At 35.7% G+C, this 23,477-nt stretch overlaps 1 protein-coding gene across 3 annotated transcripts in view; it reads right to left on the bottom strand.

Moving 5' to 3' along the window:
- LOC105219561 (dipeptidyl peptidase 4) overlaps positions 1–23,477 on the bottom strand; it is a 110,193-nt gene that overhangs the window by 29,857 nt on the left and 56,859 nt on the right. For all 3 annotated transcript variants that reach the window (XR_008470284.1, XR_008470285.1, XM_054226748.1), the window contains one exon: positions 342–437. Coding sequence is in view for 1 of the 3 variants with exons in the window: in XM_054226748.1 (XP_054082723.1) it covers positions 342–437 (96 nt within the window). In the remaining 2 variants the exon portion in view is untranslated. The remainder of the gene's footprint in view (positions 1–341; positions 438–23,477) is intronic.

Here is a 23,477-nt window from a genome sequence, read left to right as displayed (position 1 = left end):
CTAATGCCCCATTTTTTTATTAGTTGGCCATTTTTCGGCAAAGAAAAATTTAAATGGGAAATTAGTTACAAAAAGCATACTTGTAAAATTAAAGCAATACTAATAATTAAGCACATGAAAAATATAAAAATTTCGTAAATATTACGATATGTCTCCGTGGATTTTACAACACACGATTTTTGATATTTATATTACAACTAGATCACATACACACATACATATAAAGAATTTTAATGATTATTTTCACGTGCATTATCGAGTTCTTTTACAACATATTTACAATATTCTTACATTCCTTTACAGTTATCTACTGTTGTATAAAGCATTGTAATCTTACTCACCACTGAGGTCACAATTAGCGCCAATACAATTATTATAACCAGTAATGCAATGAAAATGCCACGCCAATTCCGCTGATTTGGATTGCTGGAGACCAACTGCAAGTAAAATAGAAACAGTTAAAAGTGTTTGAATAAATTGTGGAATGTGTTTGAAGTGTTTGAAAGTGGTAAGTGCTAAATTTTCTTTAAATATATAAATTTTTTCGTCACATATTTATTTATTTATAAAATTTTCAGATTTTAAGATTTAATTTCTCGAAAAATAAAATTTAATTGCATGTTATTTTTATACTCTCGCAACAAATGTTGCTAAAGAGAGTATTATAGTTTTGTTCACATAACGGTTGTTTGTAACACCCAAAACTAAACGAGTTAGATATAGGGTTATATATACCAAAGTGATCAGGGTGAAGAGTGGAGTTCAAATCCGAATATCTGTCTGTCCGTCCGTCCGTCCGTCCGTCTGTGCAAGCTGTAACTTGAGTAAAAATTAAGGAAATGAGCAAAATCGGACCACTGCCACGCCCACAAAATAGCAAAAACCGAAAACACATAAATTGCCATAACTAAGCCATAAATAAATCTAGTGGAGGTCGTCCTCTTCCGCGGCTTCCTCCAGCGGGTACGGCATCGAATACTTTCAGAGCTGGAGTGTTTTCTTCCATCCGTACAACATGACCTAGCCAGCGTAGCCGTTGTCTTTTTATTCGCTGGACTATGTCTATGTCGTCGAATACAGCTCATCGTTCCATCGTCTGCGGTATTTGCCGTTGCCAATGTTTAGAGGACCATAAATCTTGCGCAAAACCTTTCTCTCGAAAACCCCAAGAGTCGTCTCATCAGATGTTGTCATCGTCCACGCTTCAGCGCCATACATCAGGACGGGAATAATGAGAGACTTATAGAGTTTGATTTTGGTTCGGCGAGAGAGGACTTTACTTTTCAATTGCCTACTCAGTCCAAAGTAGCACCTGTTGGCAAGAGTGATTCTGCGTTGGATTTCAAGGCTGACATTGTTGGTGTTGTTAATGCTGGTTCCCAGATAAACGAAATTATCTACAACTTCAAAGTTATGACTGTCAACAGTGACGTGGGAGCCAAGACGCGAGTGCGCTGACTGTTTGTTTGATGACAGGAGATATTTCGTCTTGTCCTCATTCACCACCAGACCCATACGCTTCGCTTCTTTATCTAGTCTGGAAAACGCAGAACAAACAGCGCGATTGTTGCTTCCGATGATATCAATATCATCGGCATACGCCAGGAGCTGTACACTCTTGTAGAAGATTGTACCCTCTCTATTTAGTTCTGCAGCTCGTATTATTTTTCCAGCAATAGATTGAAGAAGTCGCACGATAGTGAGTCACCCTGTCTGAAGCCTCGTTTGGTATCGGACGGCTCGGAGAGGTCCTTCCCGATCCTGACGGAGCTTTTGGTGTTGCTCAACGTCAGCTTACATTTCAATTATATGTTGTGAAAATTGGACAAATCGCTTCACAACCACGCCTACTTCCTATATACCAGAACTTTGAAGATGATCTGAATCGTTTACTTTACAATATATAAAGTAAGAACTAGTGAAGATATCGGTGCAGAACTTTGCACAAATACTATGTTTATAGTGTGGCAGCCCCATTCTAAAAATCGCCGAAATCGGACCATAGGTTTTTAAGGCCCCATATATCGAACACGAGGACCTCGGTGCTTCTAACCTAATATTATGGTTTCCAACTTTCAATGACTTTATACAATATATATGACGAATATGTGGGTCAAATTGTGTATTATATAATATAAATAAAGTTAAATAAATAAATTGCGAGAGTATAAAATGTTCGGTTACACCCGAACTGAGCCCTTCCTTACTTGTTTATGAAATAATTTGTCAAAAAATTATCACTTTGCGTATAATTCCTCTATTGATTGTTTTCTTAACATGTCTAAATACGGTAGCAAAGTGATTTTTTAAAATTCGAAATTGTTTTAAAGATGCCGTTAGAGGAAGGAGCTGTCCGAAACGCTGAGTTAGCAGCTAGAAACTTTGAACGCATTTTTCTCTTTTTTCTGTTTTTCAAACTTTCCTCCATTGTATCTAAAAAACAACTTGACGGAATGACTTCAAACTTATAGGGTACACTCAACACATGCACAATTCCCAAAAACATGCCGCCACATGGGATGACCCCCTTAAGATAAAACACTCAATAATTCGACCACTGTATATTCGACATAAAAAATATTTTTATATATTGTATACGGAATATGGAGTATTTCCTGGATCAATATTAAACTACATCATATCCATGATTATACAATCACTTAACTTTGATAATATATATGGTATACATTGAAACTCCCAATATTAGGTATATGAGAGTTAGGTGAAGTAATGATCCGATTTTAGCCATTTTTGACACAGAGGGACATATTAGAAGAAAAATATTATGCCTGCATTTCTATAAAATATATGAAAGATTTACTGGTATTTTCATAAAAAAAAAATCATTAGGTACTGAGGACCGCAGTTTCAGTAACTAGGCCTTCAAGAGTTATAGTCCGATTTTGACAGTTTTTAGATGATCGATTCCACACTAGAAATGTAGTATTTATGCAAAGATTATGCAATCCGATATCATCATTGGTTCATGGTTTATATATTGTAAAGGGAACGAATCAGCTGGAATTCAAAATTGTATTATATGGAAGTAGGCGTGGTTGTTAGCCGATTTCGACCATTTTCCATCTGTAAAATCAGAATGTCAAGAAAATATTATGTGCCGATTTTGGATGAAATCGATAAAGTAGTTCCTGAGATATGTTTTTTGATCCAAAAGTGGGCGACGATACACCCATTTTTCATACCAATCTATATCTAACTTTTTTAGTTTAAGGTGACACAAATAACCGTAATGTGAACAAAACTATCATACTCTGTGCAACATATTGATTACAATTTAAATTTCAGTGATCAGAGGCATATGTTTCACTAGGGAACTGTAATCTGGGGTCCATATACAGAGGATTCTTCGACTAAATATTAATTAATTTGATAGATCTTCAGGTGAGTTAATGTTTTTTTTTATAGAACTATCAATCCTTTTACAGTTTCGTGTAGTAAAAAGTACCCTTTTGTCTTCAACATTTAAATTTCAACCATTATTTGAAGTATAAACTTCTAGTTATTTACTACCAAGCTATATACTAAAGCACTTCCAATCCAACAAACAAGAAGTAAAAATACCGTAATTTTCAAAAATAATGAGCAAATCGCCAACACACCATAAATAGAAGGCAATTTGAGCCGCCTTAGACGAGAATTGATTAGAAGGCGTTTCGGTCGGCAGCCAACTAACTCCCCATGGACCAGCGCTAACGTCAGCAAATGGAAAACCAATAACAATTTGAAGTATGCGCACATTAAACTTTCACTCAGCTAAGCATTTATTTTATTTGCAAATATTTTCACAACTTTTTGAGGTCCCTTTGCTTGTTGTTGTTGTTGCTTTTTCTGTGCACATTATTATTTTCGAACTTTCGCACAATTGTGGCTATGCAACAAGAGGTTGTGCTGCGGCGTAGCAAATGTGTAATTTTTCATGCGCGCACAAGCTTACTGATTTTTTTCTTATATAAGCTTTGTATGTGTGTGTATGTCTGTGTGTGTGTGCCTGCTTATTTCGTGCAAATTGTACCTTTTTTAAAGGTTTCTCAATTTCTCCTAATTCATGCCAATTTCTTGCATTCCGCTACCCCGCATTGCGTTTTGTCTCCTCTCACTGTGGACCAAAAATCATTTTCGGGCAGCCGCTTAGTGTGCCTCTTTGGCTTTGTTTGTGCGCCCTTTTAGTATTTATTTGCTTCACTTTGGCAACATTTGTGGCCATTATTTTGGCCACCATTATGCGAATGTTATTATAACGCCTACTTGCCTGCCACCAGCAGCAAACAACAATAACTGCAACAACAACAAATATAACAACTGCAATAACAACAATTTTACAACAACAACAACAGTATATGAAGCGTAGCAATTAGCAAATGTGTAAGTAAATAATGAAAAGGTAGCAGGTATGACTGCTGACTACTTGTGCGCCTGAAAGCATACCATTGTTTTCTGCTTTATTGAATCTAATATATTGGTCTACAACTATGCTTTTTTTGTGAATTTAGGGCTTTATTGTATAAAAACCGTTACAAAAATGTTATACAACATATTGGCCGTCGCTAGCTACATCTTTCTGGCAGCATGCGTATTCCGTGACAAAAGAACTCCTCATATTTCGAGTTGATCCAAGTATCAATCCAATTTTTGACTTCTTCATAAGAATTGAAGTGCTCGCTAGCTAGACCGACCGTGTACCATCGATCGGAACAAGTGGTGGTCAGATGGAGCAACGCCTTGAGAATACGGCGGGTGGGGTAAGATCTCCCATTTCAGCGCCTCCAAATATTTTTTTACCACCTTTGCGACGTGAGGCCGAGCATTGTCATGCAGTAGAATGACTTTATCGTGTTTTTCCTCGTACTGTGGCCGTTTTTCTTTTAGTGCTCGGCTTAAACGCATCAATTGCGTTCGGTATCGATCTCCTGTGATGGTTTCAATTGGCTTTGTATGTATGTGATTGGCGTTGCAACCGTTTAGCCGGTTATAGCCGAATCGACGATAGTGCGCCACCTGTCTCTCTCCTTCGCAGTTCGGCGCCAGTTGGAGATCCCAAGTGTAACCAGGTCGCTCTCCACCTGGTCCCTCCAACGGAGCGGAGGTATTCCCCTTCCTCGGCTTCCTCCGGCGGGTACTGCATCGAACACTTTCAGGGCTGGAGTGTTTTCGTCCATTCGGACAACATGACCTAGCCAGCGTAGCCGCTGTCTTTTTATTCGCTGAACTATGTCAATGTCGTCGTATAACTCGTACAGCTCATCGTTCCATCGTCTGCGGTATTCGCCGTTGCCAATGTTCTGAGGACCATAAATCTTACGCAAAATTTTCCTCTCGAAAACTCCTAGTGTCGTCTCATCTGATGTTGACATCGTCCAAGCTTCTGCACCGTAAAGCAGGACGGGAATGATAAGCGACTTGTAGAGCTTGATTTTGGTTCGTCGAGAGAGGACTTTACTGTTCCATTGCCTACTCAGTCCAAAGTAGCACCTGTTGGCAAGAGTTATTCTGCGCTGGATTTCGAGGCTGACATTGTTAGTGTTGTTGATGCTGGTTCCCAGGTATACGAAATTATCTACGACCTCGAAGTTATGACTGTCAACAGTGACGTGGGAGCCAAGACGCGAATGCGCCGACTGTTTGTTTGATGACAGGAGATATTTCGTCTTGTCCTCATTCACCTCCAGACCCATTCGCTTCGCCTCCTTATCCATGCGGGAAAAAGCAGAACAAACGGCGCGGTTGTTGCTTCCGATGATATCAATATCATCGGCGTACGCCAGGAGCTGTACACTCTTGTAGAAGATTGTACCTTCTCGGTTTAGCTCTGCAGCTCTTATAATTTTTTCCAGCATCAGGTTAAAGAAGTCGCACGATAGTGAGTCACCTTGTCTGAAACCTCGTTTGGTATCGAACGGCTCGGAGAGGTCCTTCCCAATCATGACGGAGCTTTTGGTGTTGCTCAACGTCAATTTACACAGCCGTATTAGTTTTGCGGGGATACCAAATTCAGACATCGCGGCGTAAAGGCAACTCCTTTTCGTGCTGTCGAAAGCAGCTTTAAAATCGACAAAAAGGTGGTGTGTGTCGATCCTCTTTTCTCGGGTCTTTTCCAAGATTTGGCGCATGGTGAATATCTGGTCAGTTGTCGATTTTCCAGGTCTAAAGCCACACTGATAAGGTCCAATCAGTTTGTTGACGGTGGGCTTTAGTCTTTCACACAATACGCTCGATAGAACCTTGTATGCGATATTTAGGAGGCTGATCCCACGGTAATTGGCGCAGATTGTGGGATCTCCCTTTTTATGGATTGGGCAGAGCACACTGAGATTCCAATCGTCAGGCATGCTTTCTTCCGACCATATTCTGCAAAGAAGCTGATGCATGCACCTTATCAGTTCTTCGCCGCCGTATTTGAATAGTTCTGCCGGTAATCTATCGGCCCCCGCTGCTTTGTTGTTCTTCAAGCGGGTAATTGCTATTCGAATTTCTTCATGGTCGGGTAATGGAACATCTATTCCATCGTCATCGATTGGGGGATCGGGTTCGCCATCTCCTGGTGTTGTACTCTCACTGCCATTCAGCAGTTCGGAGAAGTGTTCCCTCCATAATCCCAGTATGCCCTGGACATCGGTTACCAGATTACCACCTTGGTCTCTACATGAGGATGCTCCGGTCTTGAAACCTTCGTTAAGTCGCTTCATTTTTTCATAAAATTTTCGAGCATTCCCTCTGTCTGCCAGCTTCTCAAGCTCTTCGTACTCACGCATTTCGGCCTCTTTCTTTTTTTGTCTTCAATTGGCTTTAGCAGCTCATAATATATCACCCCCAGCTGGTCCACCCAATTGAACAGCATGACCTTGGCGCCGTGAATGTTCGGTTTTGCCGTCGACGTGGAGGCATGTACAGGCTTTCCCCATGACTTTCTTCGCTTAGGATTATCGCCAGTTACATAGCGATGTAAAAATCCCTTTCGGTTATGCCTTTGAAGCAGCTGTTCACTTGCAAAGATGCACCGTTCGACATCTCTTGGTTTCAAGTCGTAAGGAACCCTGTTTCCTTGCTTCTGAATCATCTCCATGGCTTTGAGGCGTTTTGATACGGCTTGCTGTGTCACTTGCAAAGATTCGGCCAATTCCTCTCGGGTTTGAAACGCATCTTGGTCGAGTGATGCTTCCAATTCAGCATCTTCGATAATCTTCTCCCTTCCACCACAATGCCGGTCCTCGACTTCATAATCACCATTCTTAAAACGTTGAAACCATTCGCGACATGTTCTTTCACTTAGGACAGCCTCACCTTACGTATCCGAAAGCATTCGATGAGCGTCGGCCGCACTTTTCTTCGAATTAAAAAAGAAAAGTAAAATTTCCCGCAAATGTCGAGAATTCGGCTCAAAAAGTGACATTTTCAGTTGATAATAAGTTTGGGATGCAAACAGATCTCTACAAATATTTTGTTGGGTCAATGTTGACACAAATGTCCAAGATCGATATAAAACGATTTAATCGATTTAATCGACCAGTGCTTGACCCTAAAGACATTTATTGGAAAACGGCGGAAACAAAGTTGTAGACCAATATTTCCACATACGATATTCATTTATTTTCTATGTAGATTTAAAATTTTGAATATTTTTTTCATTGGAAAACCCATTATTAAAATCTTTTTTATAAAAAAAAAAAATTCCAAAAATTTTTTAAAAATATTTTTAGTATAAATTTTCTTAATTTTCTGTTGAACATCGATTTTTCAAATTTAAATAGTCCTCAGTTAGATGTAATTTACTCCTCAATTCTTAATAAGAGTCTTAGTAACTCCTTATATGCTTTCCATCAACCAATTTCACCATAGTAATTTACTAAACTTTTAAAAATTTGATTCTACCAAAAAGAGTCACTTTCAAAACCCCAAAGCCCAACAGCTTCCTAAATTTCAAATTTTTCGCCTTAAAGCGCCTAAAAGCAGGCCAGTAAATAAGTACCCAAATGCAAAAAATATTGCAATTCAATTAGTCTAGTGTCTGAAAGCCAGCCAAAGTGAAAACGAGATTAAATCGCCTACAAATTAAGTTAAATTACTTTTATCGTAAGCGTGTGTGTGCATATTGGAGCGCGTTGGAGCACCACTACTTATACATACATACATACCTATGCACCTACATGTATGCTAGCTAAGTTGGCGCAGCTGGTAAATATTTACAGATATTTGGAGTTCTTTGCGCCCGCAGCTGCATATTAAATTTCCAATTCAGTGCACAATTGACGCATTAAATATTAATATACAAAGCGCCTAAAAGTATGTGTACTTAATTTAATTGCATATTTTATGAGCGGCGCACAGGTGAGCACACAGCTTGCGACCAAGTTTGGAGAGTCAAAGCAACAGCTTGTGAATGAAAGTAGAAAGTTACGAGGAAATTTGTTATGTATTTGGGAAAATTAAGGTGTTTTGTAGAAATTAGAGCCCAGAGGGAGCTGTGGTTTGAAGAAAAAAAAAATTATAAACATTTTAGGCAAATTTTACTTAATTTTTTTTTTAATTTTTTTTCTTTATTTTATTTTATTATATATTAAATAGTGTCAAAGACTTCAAAATTTTCCTTTAAATTACATTTAATTTATTTATCACGAATTTTATTCTAAAAGCTATTGAATATTCAAAATAAATTGTACAACAAATAAAAAGATAAATTCAAAAATTCATTATTTTATCATTGCCAACACTTAAGCCAGCAATTCAGTTTAGTTACTTTCCTCTATCCCTACAAAAACTGCCCCCAAACACACATCCATCTGCACTTTCAATTCATTTCTCCAGTGATTCTAAGCTAAATAATATTTTTTTTATTCCAATTTGTGTCAACACTCTACAGATTATTGTTTTACTGTTGTTGTTGTCATTTTATTTGTATGTTGCAAAATTAATTGCTTAGAAATTTCCACTACACCAAGCAACAACAGTGCTTGCATTTGTAAGTGCTTGCATAAAATGTAAAAGTTTTCGCAATTCAGGTGGAATTAAGCTGTGTGTATGTGGAGATATGTACATACAAATCTACATATGTATTTATGAATGTGTGTGTTTACAAAACTATGGACGCAAATTTGAAGCTCTGTTTTCTAAGCCGCTTAGCAAACCTGTTACATTTAAAGGAATTTTCAATATTTTTGTTATTGTACAAAGGGAAATAGTTTCAATAGCAGTAGATGCTACATTTATTTCAAGTTATCGATATCGAAAAATAATATTTTTTTTAGCCTAAAAATCTTTTTTACCAAAGAAATTATAGCGTTTTTAGACTGGAGCTAATTGAGAAATTAACGGGCCTCTACTCGATTAAAAGGCTTATAGATCGATTTACCATATAAAATAAAATCTACATTTATTTCTAATTGAATTTTAATCGACTTGAAAATCAAATGCAACTTTACGACAAAGACGTACAATAACGTTCTTTGTCTGCGATTGGCTGAATTTTTTTATTAAAAAAGCTACGGTAGATGTCGCTGCTAAAATATTAATCAGCTGATGAAACTTACCAACTTCTTATGAAAATCAAAAACAAAAATGTATAACAGCTGATCAGGTTATCGAGTAGCCGGCAGTATAAAAGGCAAAAAAGTATTTCTCAATAAAAATTTTAATTGATCAATTAATTTGGCTGTCTAAAAACGCCAACGTTTTAATTTACTAGCCCTTAATTTGAACATTAAGAAAGTTTGTTAAGTTATTTTAAAATATAATAACTGTATTAATAACAATTAATTGTATTAAGAACTCTTAGTTTTCTTTTTTAAGTATATTTATAATAATCGATAGTAAATCGATGACTTTTTTCGATAAATTGTGATTTAATTCAACCAATTACATTTACCTCATGCCAGTTTTACAATTTCTACAAATACATGTATGTATTTAAAGCTAGTTTTAAGTTTTGTATCTAATAAGTAACGGGTGATTTTTTTGAGGTTAGGATTTTCATGCATTAGTACTTGACAGATCACGTGGGATTTCAGACATGGTGTCAAAGAGAAAGATGCTCAGTATGCTTTGACATTTCATCATGAATAGACTTACTAACGAGCAACGCTTGCAAATCATTGAATTTTATTACCAAAATCAGTGTTCGGTTCGAAATGTGTTTCGCGCTTTACGTCCGATTTATGGTCTACATAATCGACCAAGTGAGCAAACAATTAATGCGATTGTGACCAAGTTTCGCACTCAGTTTACTTTATTGGACATTAAACCAACCACACGAATGCGTACAGTGCGTACAGAAGAGAATATTGCGTCTGTTTCTGAGAGTGTGGCTGAAGACCGTGAAATGTCGATTCGTCGCCGTTCGCAGCAATTGGGTTTGTGTTATTCGACCACATGGAAGATTTTACGCAAAGATCTTGGTGTAAAACCGTATAAAATACAGCTCGTGCAAGAACTGAAGCCGAACGATCTGCCACAACGTCGAATTTTCAGTGAATGGGCCCTAGAAAAGTTGGCAGAAAATCCGCTTTTTTATCGACAAATTTTGTTCAGCGATGAGGCTCATTTCTGGTTGAATGGCTACGTAAATAAGCAAAATTGCCGCATTTGGGGTGAAGAGCAACCAGAAGCCGTTCAAGAACTGCCCATGCATCCCGAAAAATGCACTGTTTGGTGTGGTTTGTACGCTGGTGGAATCATTGGACCGTATTTTTTCAAAGATGCTGTTGGACGCAACGTTACGGTGAATGGCGATCGCTATCGTTCGATGCTAACAAACTTTTTGTTGCCAAAAATGGAAGAACTGAACTTGGTTGACATGTGGTTTCAACAAGATGGCGCTACATGCCACACAGCTCGCGATTCTATGGCCATTTTGAGGGAAAACTTCGGAGAACAATTCATCTCAAGAAATGGACCCGTAAGTTGGCCACCAAGATCATGCCATTTAACGCCTTTAGACTATTTTTTGTGGGGCTACGTCAAGTCTAAAGTCTACAGAAATAAGCCAGCAACTATTCCAGCTTTGGAAGACAACATTTCCGAAGAAATTCGGGCTATTCCGGCCGAAATGCTCGAAAAAGTTGCCCAAAATTGGACTTTCCGAATGGACCACCTAAGACGCAGCCGCGGTCAACATTTAAATGAAATTATCTTCAAAAAGTAAATGTCATGAACCAATCTAACGTTATGCGTTTTTTTTTTTTTAAAAGTTATCAAGCTCTTAAAAAATCACCCTTTATACTTATATGGGTGATTCTACGATAAGGGGTAACTTGTGCGGCAATCAGTTTAAAGTATTGTTTTTGTCCTTTATGATGCTATTTTTTTAAATGAATCACATCATATTAATGTAGTACATTAAATAATATTACAATTTATTGCATAATTAAAACATTTTTTTCTGGAATTCCTTTCAAAGTTTAAAAAAGTTTTTCCCCTGGCTTGTCGCGTTGCTACTTTTTATTTAACTTTCGGACAATACATTTATTTTTTTATGGGATGCTAAACCTAAACTAAGTTCAATCGGAAGTAAAATAAACAAAATTAAGTATTGTTGAATAAAAAACGAAATTATTTTGTTTATTTTATATAATTTTTAAAATTAACTTTTGTCCCGATTTTTTTATGTATCTACCCTGCCAATTTTAGTTCCGCTTATACGACATAAATTCAAAGACGATAGCATTGAAAAAAGTGGTCATGGGCTCATTTCAGCCTGAATTGAACAATACTAATCGCGAAATCCGTTTGAGCGCTGTAGTTTTGCCAAACAGCAAAAAGGAGGGATGACTAGTGCGTTAAATAAATTAGCCTATAATCGCATAAGCGGTGCATACGCCAAATATGTATACATATATGTATGTATATATAAATAAGATCAGGCTGGCCAGACTCTCCCCATGCCAAATCTTCTTTTGAAAGGGCAGAGGTTATATTACGTCTTTAAAAAGTCAGAAATTTTTTTGAAAGATCTTACGATTTTATATTTGTTTCGTTTATTTATGCTAAAGAGTGAATTTATTGATTTGTTATTTTAATTTTAGGGTTTATTTATCTAGGAAAGAGAGTACCTTTAATTTGTAATACTATTTTAAATTAATTTTTTGCTTTTGGTGACATAATTATCTACCATAAACTTCACGTCTCTCCCCTGGCCGATGTATTTACCCTGGTCATCGAAAAAGTAATAAAATATGTATTAAGTGACTTGCCCTTACGTGAGAAGATAAATAAAAGGGACAAAAATTATAATATAGAGGCTTCATGAAAAAAATCCAAAGTTTTTCTTTGGCCGTTTTCTCTATGCAACTGAAACCTCTTATCGTAGAATCACCCATATATGTACCATATATAGCAATGAAATGCGATTAAATTATTTCAAAAAATTTAATAAACATTAAATATGCGAAATTATCTATTATTTGTTGTCGAAAATTCGTCTCTGTATTAAAAAATATAATAATTGATATTTTTTCGATAAATTCCGATTTCATCATTTCATCGAAATTTACGAAAATATCGATAATTTTAAATCTAAAATAACGATAATATCATTTATTTAAATCACTTGTAAAAGTTTGTATCAAATAAATATAATAATATATCGATATATTTTTTCGATAATTTGTTATCGACAAAAAAATCGGAATGTTGATACTATAGTATTATCGCAAATAGCAAATTTAGAATAATAACGTAAAATAACATCATATAACGTTAATCAAAATATTTTAATTAATTAAAATTATTTTAACAACTTCAGTGAAATCTTAAGTAGTAATCTCACAGTTCCAAAACTCCTGCCACAGTAAATTATACAAGCGTTCGATAACATTTTTGTTACTTAGTGAAACATAAATAATTGTTTTTTATAGTGTATTTTATTAATAATTTGTCCTAAAAATAAAACAAAATTTCGATATTAATCGCATATTGCTTGCATAATTACAAATTTTCAAAGAAATTCTGTAAATTTCGCTGCAATTACATTACATATTTTCCGTTACAATGCCTTACTTTACTGCTTACTTTCACTATCTCTCTGTGTCTCTCTGCTGCCCTTGTTCACACCAGTAAGCCGCGTTCAACCGCTATCAATAGAGGTCATCGAAAATCATCAATTTCGCCGAATTGGCACACCGAAATCCATTAACAAATGACATCCTCACACTTCAGCGCACACATACACATACCAAAAGCGCTTGAAGCCGATTTTCCGCCTCTCTCAATGCATTGTTTCGCAATCGAAAGCAAGCTATCTTTGTGCCCCAGCAAGAGAGCGCAAGTGGCATGTGTCCGCCCCTCTGGGTGGTGTGCGCCGCTGAGTGTAGTATACGCTTGTAATTTATTTTGTGGCTTAATTGTTTCACTTAAACCATTTATGTAACGACAACTGACACCGAACACAAGCGACAAACGCCAAGCGCGCTGATAAGATTACACTGCCACTAACAATGCAATAACAACAACTTGAGTATACACAGAATCGCTAAGAATTGCGCAAACAAAGGCAAAGACCCGGCACACTGGTACCTCTCGTTAACGATATCACTTGTTATACCGTTTGCGACAAATACTCGTACATCTCTGCATTGAAAGCATCGCGACACTGTTGTTTGGATTTCCCTTTTGTTTTCCACGCGCACTCCGCTTTGCTCGCACCGTGGATTGAGTATGCGTGTGCCGTGAGTGGGAGTCCGCTCATCATGTGACGGAAGGATCAGTTAAGCTGGTAAAACTTACAAATGCGTTAGCAAAAGTAAATGAAAAGTAAAGGATACTGTTGACATTACGCTTTTGTGGTTTTAGCTAACAGAAAGCAAAAAGCAATCAACTTGTGCCTTGTGAGTGGGACCAAAGTAGATACGGAACGCTGAAGCGCTGGTGTTATTGAAATGGCAGCATGCCAAAAGTGTGCGGTGTGCACTGCCAATCTTATGTGGAGGTGTTGTCACGCCATTATTCTTCAAAATTTAATAAACCATTGAGCTGATAACACCATTTGTGGCAAGTCGATTGAAAACAAGTGATTTTTTTAGAAGTAATTATTATATATTTTTGTGAAGTATAGGTTGTTGATAGTTGGAAAGACTTTGAACATCCTATATATAGTAGTAGAATATAGAAAGAAAAGGGATAGGAGCGTTAAACATGACTAGAAAGTTATACCTCATGCTGTAAGCAATCTATAGTAGAAAACAAAGTATACTTTTAGGTGAAGTTTACATTAATTGTATTCGGAATCATTTTAATTGCAAACCATGAAAGTGTGATATTATTAAAGTAAGATGTTGTCCAACAGAAGTGCTACTATCAACCGAAATTTCGTTGACTGATCTCATTGCAGTCCGAGATGCCTTAATTTGATCCCTTCGAATATGCTCAATTCTATGGAAAATTGAAATCCATAAGAATGATCTGATTTATTTTGTGAAGAGGTCTAGCAAAGAGCCCGATACTTTTCTTATCCAAGCTCTTTCAAAATTCCTCTTCTCTCTTCCGCTTCAAAAACTCTAATGAAATCTATAAAACTACACAATAATTTATTGGCCTTAAGCATACCTGGGAACCAGCATCAACAACACGAACAATGTCAGCCTCGAAATCCAGCGCAGAATAACTCTTGCCAACAGGTGCTACTTTGGACTGAGTAGGCAATTGAACCAAGCTCTACAAGTCGCTTATCATTCCCGTCCTGCTTTACGGTGCAGAAGCATGGACGATGTCAACATCAGATGAGACGACACTAGGAGTTTTCGAGAGGAAAAATTTGCGTAAGATTTATGGTCCTCAGAACGGCGAATACCGCAGACGATGGAACGATGAGCTGTACGAGTTATACGACGACATTGATATAGTTCAGCGAATAAAAAGACAGCGGCTACGCTGGCTAGGTCATGTTGTCCGAATGGACGAAAACACTCCAGCCCTGAAAGTGTTCGATGCAGTACCTGCCGGAGGAAGCCGAGGAAGGGGAAGGCCTCCACTCCGTTGGAGGGACCAGGTGGAGAGCGACCTGGTTACACTTGGGATCTCCAACTGTCGCCGAACTGCGAAGGAGAGAGAGAGGTGGCGCACTATCGTCGATTCGGCTATAACCGGCTAAACGGTTGCAACGCCAATCACATACACATACAAATCGAGAATGTAGATTAGCTTATTACTTTGACATCTGATCTCGACAGGATCTTTCCAAGAGAGTAAGTGAAGGTTCTCAATATATTAGTAATCTTCAATACAGATGTAGGCAAACTTTGGACCTAAATCAGAGAAGGTGGAGAGTTACCGATTTTAGATAAATGTAATATATGTTTCTATTTACCTCTTGGTAAAGCAATATTGAAGTAAAGAGGTTGAGGAAAATTGGAGATCTTTGGAGTAAACGTGAGTCAATGTATTTTTCATTTTGAAGTCTCTAAACACAGTCCGTGAGTCTCATAGCAATTTAAAAATTATTAGGATCCCAATATTCGATAGTACCTTTACCCCATGAACCTCGGAAAAGATTTTCTTCAAAAGATTTAAAGTCCATTATGTTCCAAGCCTTATCCTAGAGCCTTACTCAAAGCTAAAATTTAGTTTAGAGTATTCTCATGAAGTTACTATATTTTCTTGGATATACATTATAAATCCGGTTGTATAGACTGAACAAATTTATATATATATGATAAATACCGCAATAGGCCCTTACATTATAGTGTTTTTATAGTTCTGGTTCAGCTGCTGTATCGGATTGCTGAAGCTTATCAATATAATTTTAAAATTCCTCGACTTCAATTTTTTGGAGAGGTACGAACCAGATTATATAAACTTTATTTAGAATACTTGTTACAGATCTGCCAAAAATGTCATCTACAAATACTGTCTGGGAAAAGTTCCATATATAAGTACCTGTGTCCAAAAAATAAGTTGACATTTGAATTTAAACTCGACACGTATCTCAAACTCTAATGAATATCTTGACATGAAATTTGACATAAATGTGACTGACAGTACTACCAACCTAAAAAAAAAATAATTCTCCAAATCCTTCACCTTATTTTTTGGGCACAGTATATATTTCTCAACGTTTTTTTGTAATAAAATAAGTTATAAATCTTTCTAACTACTCCCTCAATTTCCTACAGGCTACTTACAACATGCATATGCTAATACTCACGCGTGTAGTCCACCCACTAAAAGTTTCACAAACACCCTCATACATATGCCGCTCTTCATTTACAGCTTCTCCAGTTTTCTAATATCACACTACAAACAAATTCCCATGTCATATGTGTGTGCTTGTTCGTTTGGCACATCAAGTGCGTTCTGCATCAAAGCATCGATTTGAAATGCAATGACAGTTCGCACTTGAGCTGTCATCGCTGTGGCAACCAATTGTATTCACATTGCCACGCGCTGCAACATTTACGTTTATTTTCCACTCGTGACCTTCGACCTTTTTTTCCTCGACTAAATGTTACACCCTTTTTTGTTGCATTCAACGTTATCTTAGTCAGCGCTTATTGTGCATATTGAAACCATATACGGGGGTGTGCTTGTCATGTGGTTTGCGCGTTCTTTTCATTGCAAGAAGTGTCACATTGTCAGGAGAGCAAAATATGTGACTAGTGTATTGTGCGTGGGATTTTCATTTTAAAATGAAAAATATTATTAGAAAAAAAAATTATAATATTATTGTAACGAATTTTTGAAGAGGGGAGGAAATAAAGAAACTGTCAGTTATTGTTTCTAGTCATAGTAGGGAACTATTAATGACAGTTACAGTCAATCAAAGGGTATACAATTTTTCTGAATATTCTTTTTATGAATAATGACGGATAACGTAATTCAAATAATAAAGGAAATTTTAACTTAGCCCAACTTAACTTTAAGTATAAGAAAATGGTTTTAAAAAAAGTTCTTTGGAGCTTAAATTAGCATATCTTAATACAAATTAACCGCACTTAGCTTTAACTGTTTTTATGGAACTTAACTTTTAGGCTCTAATTTAAACTGATTTGGTCTAACTTACCTAATAGACTTTTCACACAGCCAAATTAATTGATCAATTAAAATTTTAATTGAGAATCCAATTTTTGACCTTCGCACTGCCGGCTGCATGATAATCGATCAGCTGGTAAGTTTCATCAGCTATTTTATTATTTATTTCCAGCAGCGACATCTACCGTCGTGTAGCGTGAACAACAACTCGCAGACAAAGAACGTCTACATAATTACAAATACGGTCTTTTTCTCAGAGTTACATTTAATTTTCAAGTCGATTAAGATTCAATTAAAAATTAATGTAGTTAAATTAAATTTTTATTTTGTATGGTAATTCGATCTAAATCAGCGCTTTAATCGACCAAAGGCCGGTTAATTGATCAATTAGCTCCTGTGCGAAAGTGTCCTATAAGTTTAAGTTTTGAACTACTTAACTGAACTTAATATATCGTAACTTAACTTGAGTTAACCGGTCATGGTTTTAACTTCCTTTATGGAACTTGACTTGTTTATACTGTTTCAATGTAATATAATCTAATCTACTTAAGCTTAATTTAGCATGAAATTACTTAACATAACTTAAAGTAAGTTACCATAACTTAACTTAACTTTACATATGTTACCTTAACTTGATTATACTCTTTGATCGTAATATAATTTTATCTACATTAGCTTTATTTAGTGTAAAATTACTTAACTTAACGTAACGTAACTTACCATACCTTAACTTAGCTTAACACAAGTTAGCTGAAATTAATTTAACTTAACGTAAACAACCTTAAATTAGCTTATCTTAACATAAGTTACCTTAACCTTAACTTAACATAAATTACCTTAACCTTAACTTAACTTAAATTATCTTCGCATAACTTAACTTAACTTCATATCTTACTTACGAACATAACACATACCCACATAGACTAAACTTAACGTAATTCAAACTTACCTAAGTTAATTAAATTTAACAGTTATCAATTGCTTGAAGTTTCTACCAAATGCTATTCAATTCCACATGAAAAGTTATAATAAGCCCGCGCTCACTAGAGCACAAAGGTAAACTCAACAGAAACTTAGATAACTTCATTTAACTTTACCCAGAATGGCGCATTAATTAATGAACATTGAGTAAATAATACTTCTTTATGCCTTGCCACCTAGAGGAATTCAAATCGCATTGATGTGGAAAATGAGAATGTGGAAAAATGAAGGAAATGTAGCAAAAGCGGCAGCGGCAGCTGAGAAAACTATTCAAATAGCTTCGCATGAGCACAGTTGAAATTTGCGGTGTTGTTGGTCGTGGTGATGAGGAGTATTGGGGATAGTGTAGCGGCGGCTGTGTAAAGTTCTCTCTGTGTGTACCAAGCAACACCCGCGAACACTTAATTTTATTAAAATCTTACTAATGAATGAAAAGTTGATCCTTTCAACTTGAATGTTTTGAGCCATGCCTGCCTGCCAGCCGATGTTGGTGAAGTCGGTGTCTGTTGGCGGTGCAGTTAAATGAATAGCGAATACTTGCACTAAATGAAATAAGAAATTGCAAAAACTAAAGCCAGGTATTTGCAAGAAGTTCTCAACAATGGAAATTGCTCGATGAGTAAATTTTGTTGGCTGTGTGTGAACGCATGCGCTTGGTTAGCCCCGCTTCGCATTTGGCTTAGTATGAGCTGAAGACAATAGGTGAATTTGTTTTGTGGATGGAAATGGATTAAGTTAGTTTAAGAAGTCATTTTAAATAGTATTTCTATGGAATAGTGAGATGAAAAAGATTAAATGGAATGGAGGAGAAACTTGAAGAAATTTAATTTGTCTTCATTTAATTTAATTTAAACTTAATTTAATTTAATTTAATTTAGTTTAAATTAATTTAATTTTAATTTAATTTAATTTAACTTAATTTTAAGTTAGTTTAATATAATTTAATTTGTTTTAATTAAATTTAATTAAATATAATTTGATTTAATATAATTTAAATTAATTTAATTTAATTTAATTTAATTTGTTTTAATTTAATTTTAATTAAATTAAATTTAATTTTTATTCAATTTAGTTTAACTTTAATTAAATTTAATATTTTTTTATAAATTAAATTTTAACATTATTTTTGGAAAATTATTTAAAGAATTAAATAATATTTTCCCCTCTTAACCCATGCAATATTTTTCTACAACCTCTCTTCACCCAACAAAGTTAATCCTCTGCCTGCCTTTAGTCAACCTCATTCGCCCCTTTTTTTCGGCATTTTTCTTACGCGTCCATCTAATTAGTCCTCAATTGAAGCACGAAATGTCGCAATATTATGACAAATTAATTTAGGCTGCAGTTAATTGAATTCTTACACTCAAATTGCGTGTCACTTCGTGCTCAATATTTGCTCTAAGCATGCTAGAATGCCCTATTACATTGTATATGTAGTCCTTTTTTTCTCAAATAAGCGATGACGTCGCTGCTATTTTTGCTATACTTCTCAATATTTAATATTATACTTTTCCACATCATTGACTCTGAATATTAGTTAATCTGCGGAGATAATTGATTTTTCTTTTCTTATGCTGTAGCATCTAATATCTTAAGCCTTCCTGTTACACATCATTAGTTTTTAGTATTTAATTGCTTATGACAATGTTGGCTTGGTGAAGCTACGAGAACGGTCTCCTCATATTTATTTTTTGTTATTTAATGGCTTGGAACTGCTCATCTTTCATGTTTAATTTAGAGATGATTGGAAAAGAAATATAACAAGTAAGGAAGAGATAGGATCGGGTGCAACCGAACATTTTATACTTTTGCAATTTATTTATTTAATTTTATTAAGACAACGCACAATTCGAATCAAGTGTCAGCATAAAACCCACTTGAATAGCTCAAATCATTGCAGATTGTATGTGGGCATTGGGGTAATTCCTGGATGGATTACAACTATTTTTGGCACCTAGGTACATTTTGCTAAGATATCAGTTTTGACCCATAAATGGGACAAGCCATGTCCATTTTCCGTTTTGTTTAAAGATCTGTATGCAGCTCTTCTGTACCATCTTTGCCATGAAATGTTGGCTTTCTGGGGTTTTTCCTTACTGAATAAAGCATTTTTACTAATATTCATCCAAATGTGCCCCTTCCTTTGTACCCAATTTTACTTTTATAACTTTATTTATGGCTTATGGCACTTTATATATTTACGGTTGTCGCCATTTTATGGGCGCTGCAATGGTTCGATTTCGTCATTTACGAAAGTAACCTTCTTATGGTGTCAAGAAACACGTGTACTAAGATTCATCAAATCTTATAAGTTACTGCTTGTACAGACGGACCGACAGACAGTCATCCGGATTTGAACTCTACACGTTACCATGATCACTTTGGTATATACATATAACTATATCTAACTCGTTTAGTTTTGGAGAGTATAAAAATATTGATTTGAGAGTTAAGATGATAGACTTTAATTGTCCTAGTGCCAAAGTCTTCCACTATATTAGGTCTAAGAGGTCTAGAACAAGTTATGAACCCATTTTATTGGCATTTAAGGCAAAACTAATAAACTAATATCTGGAATGGTTTCACTTACTTTTGACATTCAACAAAGATATAGGAGTATAAAAAATATTTACACCAGAAGATATTAAGATAACATTGATCGGTGTGGTTCATATAAAATCCACTAGAATAACAAAAGTATATTGTATACCGATTTCACTCATATTCGACAACAAACTATACTATATCCATGACTATGTTCACATAATGTTACTGTAATATTGGCTGATTGTGTATATATGTATATGGGAACTACGGGAATTACGATGAGACGGCACTATGAGTTTTCGAGAGAAAGGTTTTGCGGAAGATTTATGGTCCCTTAAACACTGGCAACGGCGAATACCGCAGAACATGGAATGATGAGCTGTATGTGTTGTTCGGCGACAAAGACATAGTCCAGCGAATAAAAAGACAGCGGCTACGCTGGCTGGGTCATGTTGTTCGAATGGACGAAAGTGCCCCAGCTCTGAAAGTTTTTGATGCAGTACCCGCTGGTGGAAGCCGAGGAAGAAAGGCATTACTGAACCGATTTTATTTTTGGTGGTACTATCTTCGGGGAAAGTTACTTGTGAAAATTCAGACATCTGGCACTGACGCCCTAAGGCATAATTGGTATCTGGATACTTGAAGGTAAATTCTTCCATTTAAAAGGAGAGGCGAAACACTTTACACCATTTATGGTGTAATGGTTCTATTTCGATATCCTTATTGGTCAAATTCTACTAATTGGAAAATGATGCAATCTGAGGGAAATAAATATTGTAGAACTATACTATTGTGGAAATTTAATAAGTAGGCGTGGTTCGTGGTTCCGATTTTGGCAAACTTCAACATAACATCATAAGATAATCTTATATAGTTCCTGGTGTATATTCGGTATCTGGGGACTTGGAAGTTGTGGTCAGATTTGACCTTTTTAGATGATAGTCGAACCCCTTTTCACCAATTATGTTAAGTTCTGTTTCGATATCTTCATTGGAGATCTACACATTGGAAAATAAGGAATCTGACGGAATTATTTATTGTAGAACTATTATATTATAGGGGTTATATAAGGCGTGGTTCGTAGTTCCGATTTCATCAAACTTTGACACAAGAATGTTAGGACATTTTTATATATGTTAAATTGAATTTGAGCTGATTCATCAATATATGAATATGAATTTTAGTTTTATGTGTAACAAACAACGGTTAGGTCAACACAATTATTATGCTCTGTTAAGAAGAAAAATATATTCTATATCTATACTCAAATCTTTCAAATCAACAATACTTAAAGAGTCTTACAATTAAAACAACTTAGTTATAGTCATCCGTAGAGCTTATTTTTGTCAAAGCAACAAAATAACAAAGCATTCAATTTGAAAACAAAAGTTATGCAGACAGAGTTTTTCCACTCTTTATTTTATTTTCTTCACAAATTCCACTTTTCACACAGATTTTCTTCTCAAGCAAGTTTATACTTTTCAACTTGTATTTAGTGGGGCGTTAGCTACAAAAACCGCGCGTCCACCCACCGAATCACGAAATTTTGTTCACAAACAAACTATATACTCGTATGTGTGTTGGTGAGTTGTATAGAATGCCAGTGAATGCAATTGATTTCTTTGCTTTTATTGCTTTATGTGTTACGGTTTGCTTTTGTTGTTGTTTTTGTTATTGCATTGGTAATGCGTCTTCAGAACTTGTGTGCTATGCGCCACAAACTTCGCCTTCGCTGATTTCGTTAAAGAGCTGTAAATTCGTCTGGCGAAAATAGGCTGTGTGATGATTCGTAAAATTCCAAAGCTCAGGAAGAAGAAAGAAGTGAAATAAAGCAAAAAAAAAAAAATACAAAAACTGGCGCAACAATCGATTTGTAGAACTTTGTCGGTTATTTGTGGGCATAACAGCTGGAAAATGGTGAACTTTTGACGTGTGGTTGTGAAAGTTTCTCGGTTTTTTTGTGGAGAATTTAATAACTGTATGCATTTCTTGTGGTTTATAATATAGGTAGCATTTTATATTATTCAGTGTAATAGTATAGTCATAAATATATAAATCCGTTTAAAGCGGTCATTTGTTGGTGAAAGTAAATTAATAGATATGAGCCTTTTTTGAAAGTTTAAGTGAAAGCGTCTAAAAAGCTCTTAAATCGTTTTCGCTAAGGTTTCATAATCGATGTCGATTAGAAATAGGTTTCCATGACGGGCGTAGAGAATCTACCTTTATATCAATTCTTCTTCACTTTATTTCTAACTTTTATTTAGTAGTTTTTATTGCTTCAAGTGGTGTCGAAGCTTTCGTTATGAAAAGCTTAGTTCTCAGTTTCATTCCAATCAGACATATATGTTCTGGCAGTGGAGGACTTAAGCTCCAATCCAACTGGTACAAGTCTTTTCTAAAACATCAAAATTGTTTTCATATGCTAGCTATTAGGTCCAAGAGTAACGGTAGCAAAGTTGTAAAAAGCCTATGAAAGAGTTTCTTTTGAATATCTCAGGTAATTAATCAGAGTAAAACCACGAGTATTCCACTTCCGATATTCAAATAACACAGTAACCAGAGGCAGGAAAAAGTGTAGGGCTAAAGCAATATCGAAGGCGCTTAAGGGGTTAGGCGTAGTCTGGATTTTTCAAAAATCTATTTTTCGTTTTTTTGCATTTTCGTAATATCCAACTGGTACAAGTCTTTTCTAAAACATCAAAATTGTTTTCATATGCTAGCTATTAGGTCCAAGAGTAACGGTAGCAAAGTTGTAAAAAGCCTATGAAAGAGTTTCTTTTGAATATCTCAGGTAATTAATCAGAGTAAAACCACGAGTATTCCACTTCCGATATTCAAATAACACAGTAACCAGAGGCAGGAAAAAGTGTAGGGCTAAAGCAATATCGAAGGCGCTTAAGGGGTTAGGCGTAGTCTGGATTTTTCAAAAATCTATTTTTCGTTTTTTTTGCATTTTCGTAATATCTTAAAAATAATTA

This window comes from Zeugodacus cucurbitae, chromosome 3 (genome assembly GCF_028554725.1).
Source record: "Zeugodacus cucurbitae isolate PBARC_wt_2022May chromosome 3, idZeuCucr1.2, whole genome shotgun sequence".
NCBI lineage: Eukaryota > Metazoa > Arthropoda > Insecta > Diptera > Tephritidae > Zeugodacus > Zeugodacus cucurbitae.
This window is presented reverse-complemented; position numbering and strand designations above follow the sequence as displayed.